The sequence below is a fragment of the Oreochromis aureus genome, linkage group 3 (assembly GCF_013358895.1).
Source record: "Oreochromis aureus strain Israel breed Guangdong linkage group 3, ZZ_aureus, whole genome shotgun sequence".
In the NCBI taxonomy this organism is placed as follows: Eukaryota; Metazoa; Chordata; class Actinopteri; order Cichliformes; family Cichlidae; genus Oreochromis; species Oreochromis aureus.
The window spans coordinates 432143-448872 of NC_052944.1; the positions used below are offsets into that span (position 1 = coordinate 432143).

General features: G+C 43.7%; 1 protein-coding gene across 1 annotated transcript in view; it reads right to left on the minus strand.

Annotated features, from left to right (window-relative positions):
* LOC116328974 (ankyrin-2-like) overlaps positions 1 to 16730 on the minus strand; it is an 86073-nt gene that overhangs the window by 55550 nt on the left and 13793 nt on the right. Inside the window, exons 2-6 of the mRNA XM_039608771.1 lie at positions 9500 to 9601; positions 4112 to 4210; positions 3069 to 3167; positions 2820 to 2918; positions 1621 to 1806 (exon numbers count right to left, since the gene is read on the minus strand). Coding sequence (XP_039464705.1) covers positions 1621 to 1806; positions 2820 to 2918; positions 3069 to 3167; positions 4112 to 4210; positions 9500 to 9601 — 585 coding nt within the window. The remainder of the gene's footprint in view (positions 1 to 1620; positions 1807 to 2819; positions 2919 to 3068; positions 3168 to 4111; positions 4211 to 9499; positions 9602 to 16730) is intronic.

Genomic DNA, 16730 nt, shown 5'->3' on the forward strand with positions numbered 1-16730 from the left:
AGTAAAAGGCATTACTGTAAAATAATGCACCGCTTTCTGTTACACTTAGTTGGCCCTAAACTGTTTTCATAGCATATTTAGTAATAACTTACTTTAGTTATAACTATACACATAATCATGTGAGTCGTGTTTTTCAGTATCTGAGTAACTCTAACTACGCCAGCTACTCTCCTCTGGGGCTTCTTTATGACTCATGTTCAATATGGCTGCATCCCAGCAGCAGAAGCACATTTCAGTAAATGTGTGTGTACCCTAAATAGACTCTATAGTGTTTTGTTACATAACAAAATCACTGATGTTTCGCTGAAATATGATCATTTTCACTCTAGCCACGTCACTTAAAGCTGCTAGCTAGCATCAGAGGAACAGTCGTAACTATGCATTACAGATCCTTCCACAGCAGTGAATTCCCATCAATAGCAAATGGACACTTTAACCCTTCCAATCTCTCGCTGATGGTCAGAACACAGCCTTAAAAACCAGCCCCACCGTGTGCATGCAATCTTAGATATGACCACCGTACAACCTGCAGACAGTGGCACACTCCATGCAGTGGACAGTGCTACACTTAGACACCGGTGCAGCGAGGAGGAGGGGTGATGAGAGGAAGAGTGCAAGAGGTGGTGTTTAAACAGAGAGAGGGGACAAAAGGGAGAGAGCCAGTTAGTTGCAGGACCAGGAGTGACGTGGCAAGCACAGAGACACTGAGTGAGACAGAGGACAGGACAGACACACTGATGGAAACACAAACATCTGACACATATTTATGCAGCTTCACTGGAAATATCACAACAAGGAAGGTATCTGTCATATCGTGGAATAGCAATGATATCTGAGTTTACCAAAGTGATCAGTGTAATGTTGATCATGTGCACAGCGTTGTCTTTACACAGCTTTGTTTTCTGTGTTTGTTCCCACATCAGGATATTGTTTCTGTGGTGACTACAGTGAAGAGCGGTCAGCTCTGTGACACGAGTCACTGAGGACACTCTGCTCTCTCACTAACGTCTCAGGGGTCAAAAACATTACACCTTCGACTATTACTTGATCTGATACAATGGTGATATTAACTTTAATAATCACTGTCACTGTATAACTTCAGAGTGGATCCTGTTTACACATCATACTTGAGGTCACGCACTAACAAGCAGAAAGTAACAGGAGGAAGAAAAATCGCTGTTGTGGGAAGAATGATGACGGTCTGGGTCATCATCAGGACCCCAGGCAGGCAGGAGCATCATGGCTGTGGGTTCAAGCCTCACTTCAATTATTATTTGCAGTAATGCCAGTGCATCCCACACATCACATATCTGCATTATTCCACTGTAACATCGCCTTGGATGGATCTGCCACATTCCCACCTACTCATCTATTTGGGACAATGACAGAAGAAATAGGCCCCTGTGATTATACAGAGAGGATATAATGAGACGGCTCTACTCAGACGTGATCAGCAGGATAACTGAACATGTGAACAGGTCTCGTTTAGGTTCAAACCTAGTGTTAGAAAGCTAAAGCCACTGTTACACTGTAACCTTCATGAAGTAACCACAGAGCACCACATTCACTGGACTTCTGCACATGCCAACACTTGCCGAGCATAACACTGTATGGCCGTACCTTTGACTGGACGTCGGCGTTGTGGTCATTCTGGAGGAGCAGGGCTGCTGATTTGGTGTCATCTTTACGAGCTGCAATGTGCAAGGCAGGCAGGCGGACCTTGCCTTTCGTATCATTTTCTAATAAGACGGACACAACCTGGTTGTGGCCCTGCTGGAGCGCGATGGCCAAAGGGGTGAAGCCGTCCTAGAAGAAGGCAGACGGACGATTGGTTACATCTCATTTAAAATAAAAGACTTCTGAGAATCTGAGAAGGATCAGTAAAGTTTAAAATACACTGCTCAGGAAAATTAAGGGCGCTTAAACTTCAGGAATATCAGCCTGTCCAGTTAGGAAGCAGAAGTGATTACGAGTCCATTTCACCTGCTCCGGTGTAAATGACAAACTGAGACACAAAAACAAGTCAGTCCTACAACAGTGAGGGTTTCACAGGTGGTGACCATTTAGCTAATGTCCTTATCCAGGCACAGGAACACTGACATTACACCTGAATCACATTTCAGCTGCACAGGTAGATGGTGTGACTCCCAGCACAGTCGAGTTGGAATTAAGAAATACCCTGAGACGGGACCTGTTCCTCAGAAATGAAGTCATGCACGTACAGTCTCCAGCACTAAGCACCAGCTGGCATTGCTCATACATGCGCCTCCTCAACCATCACAGAGCCACTGGCAAACTTTCTTAATGGGTGATGTTGAAGCACAATAACATTTGATGTCACCAGACTCGTTCATGTCACACATGTTCTTAGTGTGAACCTGGTCTCATCCTTGAAGACAATGGGACACCAGCAGCAGACCTGCCAGTTCTGGTGTTTTCAGGTAAAATCCATTCACAGTGTTTGAAAGTTCCTGACTGCATGCAGCGATATAATGAGCTGATCAAGAGTCATAATTCTCATGCAGCCAGGGGAGGTGGCATTAACACACTGTGATGTTATCACCTGCATTCAAATGCATCTTCATTAAATGTATTTATTGATGTATTTGTCATTAGTTTGGAAAGAGGTGTATCAACAGGTGGCTCCATGAACACTTTGAAAGCCTAATAGGAGACATGAGTGTGATTCTCAATGAGAGACTTGAGATTTCTCTCTTCATGTGGAACAGCAGAAAGTTCCCTGAGCTGATCAAAACAATGGAAACATCACATTAATGTCTTTTTAAGATTACTGCGTGATCTAAACATGCTCCTCTTACCTCTGTAGCAATGCTCTGGTTGCCTCCATTCTCAAGCAGGTACCTCACCACGTCCAGATGATTTTCTTGGGCAGCCATGTACAAAGGAGTGAATCCATTCTGTTAACACACAAAACCAAGCATATGACAAAACCAGTGAACACCACAGCTGAGAACCCCCTGACCATCTAACAGTGATGAGTGGCAGAATAACTTCCAGGAGGATTACACAGCAGTAAACGGCCTCAGCAGCAGAGTGTGGAGGCTCACCTGAGACTGTGCGTTGATGTCAGCACCACGTTTGCTGAGGATCTTCACCACGTCAGCCTGGCCAGCCAGAGAGGATATATGCAGCGCTGTGTTTCCTTTCTGGAATTAAACATCAATGTTTCTGTACATATAAACTCTGAGTGCTCGTGACTTTAAGACTTAGTAAATGCTGTTGTGTCCTTTACTAACACTCAGTTTGTTGTTTGCACTGAGAAACACAATATTTACACAGCACAGTGCACTGCTGCTTCAAAACAGATCTGATTACTTTATGAATAAATATAAGCAGCTAAAAATCTATAAATATATCTTAAAATAATCTGATCCTGATAACACAGCATAGACCAAGGTGAACACATACCTCACATTATGTGTTTATTGATCATCAGCTACACTGTAGCACTGAGGTTTAGAGTTTAGAAAACCATGTTTCCACTTTCCCTGCTGTCCAATAAATCACATGTAGAAACGGTTTTTTCTCAATGAATAAATCATAACTTTAAACTCATTTTTCTTAAAATAAAATAAAATCTAATTCCCAAAACACATACAGATTCTCCTTATTGTAACCCCAAGCACACACACACACACACACACACACACACACACACAAAGACTGAGTGACAGCCTGTACAGTGAGTGGTCTGTGGGCTTCATGCCTGCCAGGCTTAAAGTTTCAGTGCAGGGTGTCAGAGCCCAGAGAAAAGTTCAAAGGTCATGAAGCTGTAGGTTGAGGATGGCTGAAGCGCTGTAATCCTGCATATGGTGTTCACAACACTTTAACACACGTGGGTCCGAGGACAAACATGACTCACACTTTCATTAGTTATGTAAATTTATCTTTGTGTTTAATTCTTTGTTTACTCGAGTCAACCTACTGATTGTTTATTATCTGACCTTCTGAACTCAAAGTAATGTGTTAAGATTTTAGCTTTACATACTCACATACTAACTCAACCATACAGACTCCACTGAGACTCACTGTGTGCTGTATATGTGACTCCTTTCATGTTACCCTGAGTGAGAAAATGAGAAGGTCTTACCTTTGTGGCTGAGTCCACAGCTGCACCCCTGTCCAGCAACTCCTGGACCAGATCTATGTGCCCCTCCTTGGCTGCCAGGTGCAACGCATTAAGACCATTCTGGAAAAAAACGTGGGAGGCAAACGTCAGACGTGCAGACCCAAGGACAACAAAGAGACACGTTTGCAAAGGGAAAGAGAAGGTATTACCTCCTCGTCTAGGTCCCCCACTAAGGGTGCCTGCCTTTCTTTCTCTGCCTCCATCTTTTGAAAGTGTGAAAGGCTTCACCCTCACATGTGGTGCAAGGACTGGCTGACTCATAAGGTTGTGTTAGATGTTGAGCCATGTTATGCTGATGTGGATCAGGTCCAGTTCTGGGTATAAAGTTAAAAATAGTTGTGTGTGTGTGCGTGTGTTTAAGTTGTAGGTGTTACTGTATTAATACTGGTTTGTGATGGAAACTGTAGATTCCTAGATTACATTTCAACTTGTAAATCACTCCTGACCTCTGTTAATATCTGTATTGCACAAGTGCACGAGTGTCATGGGTGAAGCAGCTGCGCAATGACTCAACAAACCTAGTGGGACAAATGTGGGAGACTGACCATCAAAACTAAGGATTAGAAAGTGACACAAGAGCAAAAGGTTTACGGGGTTCGTTATGTTCTTCATCGTGTTTACTTACAGAAATGCTCATCATGTGAACACAAACACATGTTACACACTCTGACTCGTGCTGAGACATTTCTAAAAGCAAACTTGATTTCTACAGTGTCTTAAACACCACAGCTGTGGTTTAGATGCAGTTGGGATTCGTGTGTATTTGGACAAAGTCCGAGCAGTTGGAGTAACATTAGGCTAAAATAAAGTTCTTAGGAAAAGCTTTCTATAAACATAAAGCTCCGACTGCATCACATCAATGGATGAAACAAGCTACAGCACTTCTTTTGTCAGGGTAGGTTAGTAGTTGAAAATAGGCAGCATAGAGGAGGAAAGAACACATGCTCGAAAAGAGAGAGAGACAAAGTGAAGTGCAGGAAAAGCCCAGACCTGAGCTGGGTCTATATGTACGCATTTAATGTGAAGAATAAATGAATACAGTTTCTGCAGTTACGCTGGCCTACGTGAGCATCACTGATCCTGGTGTCTGCTATTCAAAAGGTTTGCCTTAAAGGATACAACAAGACACGTACTGCACCACGCCACTACTAAGTGTTAACAAAGGGAGGTTCTCAGAACTGAATCCACACTCTCTTGAGGGACTTACAGGTACAGGAAATCTGGTTTGAGGAGCACCTGATCACACCTAAACACACCTTTGGAGGGCACTGAAATGTAAAGAGGTTGTGTAAATCACATGCCTTCAGTGTGTTCACCATGGTTACACAGGGACCAAACAGCTCACAGTCCCAAAGCACCCACCACAGGACCCACCGTGGGTCCAACGCCTCCTCTAACTCTACAAAACAAATGTACACTTCATTCCTCAGAACGTGTGAATAAATACAGACAGAATAAAGAGCTGGTCCACGACCAGGACGAAAACCTCACTGTTGCTCCTGATGCTGAGGTTTGACCAATGAGCTAACTCCCCTGTCCAGAGCCCTGGGTCAGACCTTCCCAAGGAGGCTGAGGAGTGAGACCCCCCTAACCTCCGCTCCCCCTTTTGTTAAAGGGTCCACAGACGGCTTTCTATACAAAACGTATAGTCAGTGGGATTAAGGAGGTCAAGTAAGTATTCCTTCCACCACCAGACGATATCCACCTGAAGTCAGCAGCACCCTGTTATACAGCATGTGACCAGAACAAGCCTTCCCTCCTGATTAGCCTGACAGCTTCCATTGTGAGGAAGTCTGAAAGTCTTTTTCAGTGGCCTCACTGACCTCCTCCTCCAGCACCTGAGTGTTTGCTTCAACTACTGCTCGAGCTGCTTTTGCTTTGCCTGCTGGGACCCACTCGGGTTCAGAACAAGCAGGCCATTCCTTCCAATCACACCCCTCCAGGTCACCAGCTCCTCCAGGGTTGCTGCCCGTGTGAGGATTGAAGGCTCTCAGTAGGACAACAGAGTAACCAGATGGATCACCCTTGAGCATCCCACCCAGAGGCTATGAGAAGGCCGGGTACTGTCCCCGACCCGAAGGCACAGGGACCAACTCTCTAATCCACCAGGAAAAACCCACTGTAAATGTTGTAAACATTTATTCTGAAAGGCTAAGAATAAACACTCCATTTTCAACCCCCACCCCTATCATCAAATAGCCCCCTGAAGCTAATGGCCATCTGGTTATATAGGTTAAAGGTGAATGGTGAATCTGACTGACTGTACTTGAGTTTGTATCAGCAGCTGGTTAAGTAGCAGAGAGGAATATGCATTAGTGCTGTTGCCTTTGGATCAGTTGTTATGTCTGAAACTCGGCTCTCGTGTAGCTCTGGATTATTACAACTAGTGCATCTTCAGCTCTAGTCCAAAACAAAACTACTGATCCCTCTCTTTAGTCTGGACTATTGTATTGCATATAAATGTAAGAGGATTGAGCAGCAAACAGCTCTTCCTTTTTTTAAGACATGCGACCAATCAGACTGCAGAGATGAATGGTTTTAGGTTTCCTTTGGCCTAAAGCACAATAACAAAGTAAAGGATGTCAAATAGAAAACAAAGTTCTCTGAGTTAATAATCTCCTGTGTACAACCTTTTAATTGCTCTCATGTATTATTTGGTCACCTATGCAAAAACCTGTCCTGCTACATCTGCTCTCTTCTTTGTGCACTTATGTTGAGCATAAGCTGATGTTGCAACAGTCCATCACCTCTGAGAGCCCCTTTCCTCTTGTTACACCCACCCTTCATTCACTATCCCCTTTGTCCTGCTCCATGACTGCTCCACCCACTTCTCCATCACATGAACACAATACTTCGGAGGAAATTCACAATTATCGGTCCGATCTATTACACAAGGATATTTAAAGCAATGCAAGTGTGATGAGGTGAAAATCAAATTTAGGCCTGCAGTCGTCTCAGGGAACTGAAGCAGTTATGATCAGTGCGCCTCATCTGTGCTGCAGGTTTGGAGCTACAACAAGCATCTGGACACAGCAAACACTGATGCCACTATTCACTGGGGAAGTCTCATCATTATTAAAGGAAATGTTGAAGATCATTGTTCTTAACTATTAGCATGATGCTGAATTTAAACACAGTTAAGTGAACCAATTCATGTATTGATTGTCCTAATCTGTAAGCTACACTGTGTTTATGTCTTAGTTTACCTCATGAAAAATAATAGTAACATGAGCGTTTCAGTCTCTGAGCCATAGAGATGACTCTTTAAATTAACTGAAGGTTTATGGTGGCAACTGTTTCTCATCCCTATATCAGAATATATCAGAAGTCTACAGTAACATGTCAGCATGTGACTGGTTGGAGGAGAGGCCGAGCTCTGTTGTTGAAGATGGCACATAAAAGCAAAGCACACCATCAACATTAACTCTGATACCTGGTTAAGAGACAGGTCTGCCATCAAGCTTCGTTAAATACAGTGAGATCCAGAACAATGAACTAAAATATGCAACAAAGTTTTATACCTTTAGAGTTGGGTGATAATTCATGGTGGGTTTGTTGGAAAATGTAATTGTGTCAAATCCTCTGAATGTTAACATGAGTGAGGCTGAATGTTCAAATTTGACTGTAGAATTGGCAAAATCAGCCGTAAACGTTACCAAGGTCCAACCCTGACAGTTGGCTGGTCACAGCACCCAACGCCCAGAAGCTTTCAGTTCATGAAATAAATATAAGGTTTGTGACTCGACACCAAAAATCACAATCACACAATCTTTTACACAGTGACACATGCAAAGTGTGACTGAGGAGCAGACAATGATTCAGCAGCATGGTTCAGTGTTTGATGCTGCAGCCAATGACTCATTTGTAGAAAGTAAGAGACGAGTAGCACAGACTGGGACAAGCATGTGCTGCATGTCTCTGTTGCCTCTGGCTTGACATTGATACACAGATGTTTAATTTTGTGTATTTACTTCGGAACATTGAAGCTGCGTTTAACCTTTGCCACTCAGTTATGTTCTCAACAGCAGCACACGGTACGAGACAGACACACTTTAATGTCAGTGCTCAGAATATGTTCGAAACACAAAGTGATCCACGCCAACGTCACTCCACCCACAACACTGAAACAGCATTCACAGCATTTCTACGATGTTAATGACACAAACATCTTCACACACCATGGACACCAGCAACTCTTAGATTTCCACTTCGTGTGACTTCTGTTTACTGTGTTGCTCATTATGACTGTTGCCAGGGCAGGACTATTTACTTCCTATCAGCTTTCAGTGTCCCGTCTCATCCACGGCTGGAATTCTGATACATGAGAGGAGAGCAGATAATGACTGGACCTAAATAAAGCACCTCCCTTCAATCAAACAGTCTTCGCCCTCACAGGGATGAAGGGACATTATTTGATTATACAATAACACAAGAAGGATTACCACTACCTGCTTCGGAATAACCAAAGAACCATTCATGTGTAGTAAACAATAACTACCCATATAGACAAAGCAGTAGGCTCAGCTAACAGGTACATTTGCAGACATCACTTTTGTTTGTTTGTTCAATGCTTCACCTGCAGTGCTGAGACAACACAGGCGAGCAGGGAGACTCGTGTGTGGGAGCAAACCAGACCTAATCAGCTGTACATGACAAGTAACACATGATCTGGAACCAGACTGTGTATAAAAAGGGGCGTGGCCACTGGATTTGGAAATGCTGCTGTGACTGTGAGGCCTCAAGCTTTTTCACAGCAAACTGTTAAGGCAAAGATACGTGACAATATGCTAACTCGCTCTAAGCTTACATAACATCAACAGTCTCAGGATCACTGACAGGTTACTGTTGTAGGGCAGGGCAGTGGTTATGAGTCACCACTCACACAGTTTCCTGTGAAATTTACAATGTTTATTTGCTAAATAGGTGAATATTTCTGACCTAAGAGCCGCGGCAGAACAAAATGGGTCATTGTTGGAATTCTAAACTCACCTGACAGAAATAAAGAGCTCTGTCTGCCTGATTACTACCAACTATGAAACTGTGTATTGTTAGTGCTGCTGAAATTCTGATTATTTTTAGAGACAAACCCACAGAAGCTACTTGGTAAAGTTTCGTGTTCAAGCTTACAGACTCTTGCCATTTTTAATTCTTACACAGAAGCCAAATCGATCAGAAACACCAATTCAGAAGAAACAATCAATATATTGGCAGTTGGACAAAAAGTAAAAACTACCCAGCATGCACCAAGGCAAAAGCCCAATGGTTATTCTTTGTGGCCCATACTGTGCAGCCATTAGTGTAAGACTGACAGTAGGTCTGGATGTGTACTGTGTAACATTGTTTTCCTACCTGATTGCAGGTACTGATGTCCACGCCCCCTTTCAGATATTCCAAAACCTTGTCGACGTTCCCCGCTCTTGCTGCTCGCAGGAAACTTGTGTTACTGTCCGACTGGAAGAAACAGAAAAGAAGCACACTTTACAAAACACATACTTTATTTAGCTGTCTGAGAACATCGCACACAGACTCCTGTTCATTTCTAATGACGATACACAGAAACGCCATCTTACAATGTCCAGTGTTACCTGGTGAGCCTTCAGTAATTATGTTTGCATTTAAAGAAAAAAAGCACCTAGTTCTGCAAAAGGAAGCTTTTGTGCCTTCATCAATAGCAATGATCTATTTTTAAGTTTTCCATAAAAAGTCTAAATTAAAGTGCCAAAAATCCCACTGCACAAAATATCATCAATGCATTTGCACCACTGATCCTCCTCAGTGCACAGAAACGTCCCTGCTGTGAAGGACATTCCCTGTTCTTGGATGCTGATGCAGTTGGAAACAGACCAGGACTGTGAGGACAGTGATTCAGCGTTTTCCTCCACCAAACTTAAATCAAGCTCTCTGCTCCTGCTGCAGAAAAACACTGCGTGATGCTTACTGCACTCAGATTGTGTTAGAGGAGTTCAGGGGTCAGATACAGCAACAACACTGCTTGTTTTCAGGAGGAGAGATCTATTATTAGCCATCAAGGTCAAAGGTTGCCAAAGAATTTGAATGATAGCCGTTCATGTAGACAGACAAGCACAGAGAGAACAAGCACTGACACTGCAGCAGCGATACTTGTTTCAGACACGCAGCCTTGATCTGATGTTTCCAACTCACCTGCAGTCAACTACCACCTGGCTACTGCAGGGAACTGCACTGCATCACTTTATCCTTTTCCTACCGACGCCGTGCAGGCGCCCGATCTGGAACTAGTCCCCTTTTATTCAAATCAAATATTCATTAGTATATACGACCCAGAGATTCTCTCCACCACAGGGAAATTAAGCCAACTTACAACAATCTATCACTAATAAAATTATACTTTAAAATATATTGTTAACACTTAAATCTGTGTTGCTGTAATATCCCAGTTTAATTTTCTGAATAAAAAAGAAACCACATTAAAGACAAGCTTAGATACGTGTCTTCATGCTCACACCACAGTGGAGCCTGATAGTATCCTCACGTTCCCCTTTGAGCTGCCGAGTCACATTACGCCCTAATCATCTCTGCCACTGGCTGGTTGCTATAGCAACATGAAGACCAACAGGACCTTCAGACAAGCGAGGCTTTGAATGAGAAACACTGGAGAGAAGGTGGGAACTGCAGCAGCCGTCGTCCTTCGAAAACTGAACACAGACATAACTCCTGGTTAAGGAGCACAGACAAACCTGCAGCTACATGAAGCTGCTGCCTGTGAGAACATCACGGACACAGTGTCCGTCTGTTCTCACTGATGCTTCAGCTTGTGTCTTCATGACATCATGAAACCTGACGTTACAAAGGGCTGTTCATGCTCTTCACCAACACATGACCTCAAACCTGCAGAGCACCAGGAGCTCTCTCAATAATGCAAGCTGTCCCCAACACGAATACTGTGAGGTACTCGTGCTAAGGCTGGGAGCATCCATACCCCTTCCAGTTACCATGGAGACAAGCATAGTGACATGGTAACCATAGTGACAAGGCTGTTCAGCAAAGCTAGCAAATGAAGCCAAAAACACTTCTTTTGAACAATTTGTAAAGGTTGTGTCACGCTCTCTAACTCATCCTGTCATCTTAAAAACTTTATTTCTAGTAAATTCTTCAAACTGTGGCTGCACAGTTCTTTTTCCAAGCCCTGCTGATTCACTTTGGACCCTAAAACTAACTAATGGCAACTGAAAACTAGATATTTTTACTACTTTTTTAAAAAAAACCAATAACCAGTTTGGCCTTCATGTGTGAGAACAGACCATGTTAACACTAAAGTTAGGCAGTGAAAAATAAAACAGTTATAAAGAGGTGGGGACAAAGTCATCCAGTAACTCTCCTACTAACCAGCAACTTAACCTAAACTGACCCAACTAACCTCCAGATTATGATTTTTTTAATGAGGACATTTAGCCTGGATTAAAAACAACATAATAAAAAAACATTAGCTTGACACTGAATGAAGGAACATGTTCTATTTCTAGCTGGATGGAACAACAGTATCTGTGTTTATTAGCAACTGCACTTCACCTGTTGGTGCTGCTCTGTTTGTGCCGCTGACAAAAAAACACCTTCATGGTGGTCGAGTTGGCATAAACGGACCGGCATTAAATTCTGACACAGTTACCAGTCTGATGTTTCATTACTACCATGAATAATGGTAGCTGAACTAAACATGACTGTTTCCAGCCAATCAAATCTTTGCCTAGACGTGTTAACATCCGGATCACTGATGTAGGACCTGGAGCATAAACTGCTCTTTGTTAAAGTAGCAGGAGGATGTAGTCGGACCTTTCAAGCACTTGACTGCAACACGTCAGAGTAAGAGGAGACCAAAGTTCACAGGTCGAGACACTGAGCTGTCCATGTCTAAAAACAGGATGTGTGTCACAGACGAGGGAAGGTTGCTGTTATATAAAACACATTAATGAGACAAACAGAAAGTAAACAGCAGTGTCGAAGCTAAACAGTAAAGATATTACACCAAAACAAGGCGCTCAAAGATGCTAAAAGCCTGCAGAGTGGAGGCGAGTGTTGACTGGATAGATTCATTATTATCATCATGTCCATCTGTGAAATGTCAAAGTGTGATTTCCATCATGGAAAGAGTGTCCTTCTCCTTCAGGTGTGCATGAACAGCTGAGTCCTGTTCGGTTGAGGTGGCGCTGTGAGGTGGCACTGTGAGGTGGCGCTCTGGAGCGAGCAGCAAACGCTGTTTCAGAAACTGACCAGAATTTGCCAAATAAATAACAAAATTACCAAAATGGTTCCACGCGAGCATAAATGGTAAATGGCCTGTATTTGTATAGCGCTTTACTAGTCCCTAAGGACCCCAAAGCGCTTTACACAACCAGTCATCCACCCATTCACACACACATTCACACACTGGTGATGGCAGCTACATTGTAGCCACAGCCAACCTGGGGCGCACTGACAGAGGCGAGGCTGCCGGACGCTGGCGCCACCGGGCCCTCTGACCACCACCAGTAGGCAACGGGTGAAGTGTCTTGCCCAAGGACACAACGACCGAGACTGTCGGAGCCGGGGCTCGAACAGGCAACCTTCCGATTACAAGGCGAACTCCCAACTCTTGAGCCACGATCGCCCCCCTGTTGCTGTAGTTCCGTCAGCCATGCAAATATTCTGTGTCCTTTGCTCTGTGACAGCGGGAATGTTCTGCTATGAAGTGTAGTTTGCTCTCATGCTTTAGTCCACTTGTGCTCATGGAGAAAAAGGTCAGTGTAAGGTCATACCTGAGTGATTACCTTAATCATAACATGAAACGTATATATCAGGAGGGATCACTCGATGGCTCGACAGGGGTGAAAATATTAGGAATCATGTGTTTATAGGAACTCAGCTGATCTCAATGTGAGGGATTACCTTTGGAACAAAGGGTGTCAACAGAGCTCCAAAGACTTGTGTAGTCACCTACTTACAGCTGACCAAGTGAGCCTCTAATGAATTGAATCCAAACTAAATTTCCACTGTCAGAAAATACATTAGGAACCAGAGTGCATTCACAGACCGCTCCAAACTCCTGTGAGACACACTTATTGCACAGTCAGTAACTGAATTAAGACCCAAACAAACTGTTTCACTGACACATATACTCAAATGTTCCTGCGGGACAAGCCACGCACTAAAACTGACACCAGACTAAAGAAGTGATATTTTCTGGTCTTGTGTTCCCAACAGCATGCTGCTGAAGTGATTACATTGCTTTTCAAATTAGCTCCAAGAGCCCACATGCTGCTGTGCTGGGACACTTTAGTAACACAAATGTCACACTGGCCTTTGAAGAGAGGGGAGAAAATAGCACACAAAACCATTTAGACACCAACATAGATACATGTCTGTTTACATCGAACTCAAAGGCAAACACAAAGTCTGCTGTGAATGCTTTCAGTAAAGAGCTGAGGAGGAATAAAAGTCAGACCACGTTGATGCAAAGGCAGCTAATGTAATGAAAACACTTGGTGACAACAAAGAGTCCTGACAGAGACCAAAATAAAACTTCTGAGTGCTTCAAAGAAGCTACTCGAATCTCCTAAAATACTTTGGAAACAAAGAGGAGCGTCCTAGCTGTGTGTACTGCACCTGTCAGTGTGAGCGCTTACCAGATTCAGAGGACGCTGCACAGGAAAATGCTCCATGCAGTAGAAGTCTGGCAAAGCATTGTGATCTAGCTGAGCCGGGCTCCCAGCGGTCCTCAGGCCCTTGTCTGAGCCGCACACCTTACACATGGCTGTGTTGCCCATGGTTCAACTTATTTAAGTCTCTTTCATCAGAATGTAAAGGAGTCTAAGTGAGTTAATCAGGCTGATAATCCACTCCCTGTCCCTCCTTCCCCTCCCCCTAAAAGCTTACAGGCTACCATACAGCAGGGATGAGGTTCAGTCCTTGTTGCACCACTTGACTGGGTGCCTGTAAGTACAGGCAGCAGAGTGCTACTGTTTCCTCATTACAAGTTCCAACTCAATGACCATTGACTAACAACCCCTCGTATTCCACCCCCTCCCAACCCGGCTATTTTTACACCCACCAGCCCAGCTATGCATGACGAGGGAGGAGAGGGTGGAGGTGATTGGGTGGCATGCTAAACAAGGCAGGGGCAGGACCACCGCAGACACGGCAGGCATTATGAGGCAAACATGGGCCTCATTTTTGTTAATATATATATTTGTTTTCCACTAAAAGTGATAAAAACCCTCTGCAGCTTCCACTTGACTGTGTTTGGAAAAAGCCTAAAACAACAACATATTAACGTGGCGTCATGAGGGCGTCCGAGCTTCGGTGTGCTCCACGACAGCTACAGGTGTTTATCATGTGCACAGCTGTGTGTCAAACAGCGCTCTGTGCTCACATTAACTGCTCCTGTGAGTCAGTGTCACACAACATTTCGCTCCTGTTCTCATACAAAGACGGATTTTTCTTTGGACATTGTGAGGCATCAAAGAAGCTCCGCCCACTAATCTCTATTGCACTACATAACAGCGCACAGTCAGTTTCAAGGCCATAGATATTGGTCTTGTTGTGTTGCAGCACAGCCTGCCCTGATGTGACCTTCTCCTACATACCATCATCCATACTGGAAATTAAACTTTTCCAGTGCATGCTGGGAGGACGTGCTAAAGTGCTGTCCTACATCTCCTGTAAAAACTGTTGAGGGCAGCACACTGACCATTTGTCACTATTTAGATCATCGGGATTTTTTACACTCGTCCCTCTCGGTGACTTTTCTGTGGCACCGTGGTCTCCAACGCTTACTTCAATCACTGTTTAATGGAAGCAGACGCAGTGTTGTCCTAATACAGATCTATGTCACACTGTAGCCCAGAGCAGGGGCGTATTGATCCTGATGGACTGAATGCAAATTAAAAGTCACACAGACCTTTTCATGGCAGCACAATTAATGGTGTGCTGTCTAACATTAGCTTCAGACGTGAGGTCCCGACGTGGCCGTGTTGTGTTCTCCGTGTGCATGTGTGTGTCCTTGTGTGGGACATCAGGGAGGTAAATGTCCTCATTCTCTTTGCACTCTTCTAGGTCATGACTCACACAATAACCTCACTGTTAAAAAGATCTGCTAAACCACAGTGAATATGTTAGCGTAGGGAGAAAGACCTCTCATTGTGGAGAGCGAGTGCAAGCCCATGAGAAAGGAGCTCTGGGGTTTTCTATGAATGAATAGAAACTGACTAGAAATAAATCATTTAAATGAATGGTGAGGAACATGGTTCAAAAAGTGAAAACCAGTCCAATCTGAGCAAGTCCAATCCAGTACTACAAGGGACAAATCCATGAGTACAGTTTGCTGTCTGAGGTTGTGGTGGAGGCTGTTAGTCTCCACAGCAGATGTAGAGTAAGAAGAATGATGCTTCCTATGTGAAAACACCAGGCCATCTTAACTGCAGCTGGGTCATGTGTAGTACCTGTATCTGTATGAACAAACAGAACAAACTGAGACACTGCAGAAAAACCCAAACTATACTGTAGAGTACAATGTTCGAACAGTAAGGTCCAAAAACTTTGTAATGCCTCTAAAACCTGTTAAAGTATGATGTGTTCCTCCTGTAGCCATTGCATCAGAAAACACAGAACAATCAACCTGAAGTCTTTTTCACATTCAGCCTTTGATTTGACAGCTGGAGCAGAGACAGGCAGGGGAAGAGGCGACTGGGATGTGCTGGAACATACTAAATGGGGTACATACAATACTTAAGTACATATTATTACACTGTTGTAATGGTCATGGTGTAATTCAGGTACAATTATAAAAAAGAACACTCATGGCCTTAATCTTGATTTCCTTTTGCTTCAGTTTCCTTGCAAACACCTCCCCGATGCCTCACAGGTGAGGGGGAGGTGCTAATTCTCCTTCCTGCTGCTTCACACTCATCATCAAGTATTTCGATGAGCGGCCGATGAAGAGTTAAGATCATAAAAAAGTGACAAAGCTATTTATTATCAGCTACACCTGGGCAATGGAAGAACTCTGGTTTTTATCACCAAAAGGCCTTTTATTACCGGAGTAACAAAGAGTAAGTTAGAAACCACCTGTGGACCCGAGCACACTCGTGGAAGTGGAAAATTAATCCTGACCTTATCGACACATCTGCACTTAGACTGCTCTGGCATCCAACACACTTCTTCAGTTTCACTTCTCCTCCTTGTAATTTACTTAATGATGGTAATTTTTTTTTTTCACTGTCATTTGCCAAAATGCTCATTCATTTAGGGGCAGGGCTCTAGAGTGCGACCAATTTGGTCGCAAATGCGACCAAATTTTTCCGTGGTGCGACTAAAAAAAAACATTTGGTCGCACCGGTGCGACCAACTGTTACCAACATTTGGTCGCACCTGTTTGGGTAACAAAAAAAAATCTCTGCAACTCTCCATGTTGTCAACAGCAGACACACATTATGCCCCTATCGTGGACTAAACCAATCAGAGATAGTCAGGGGCGGGACCTCTCTGATTGGCCGTGGTCCAGTGGAAAGTGCAGGTAGAAGAGGGAGGTGAGTAGCTTTAATAAGGCGATATCAATTCATTAACGGAT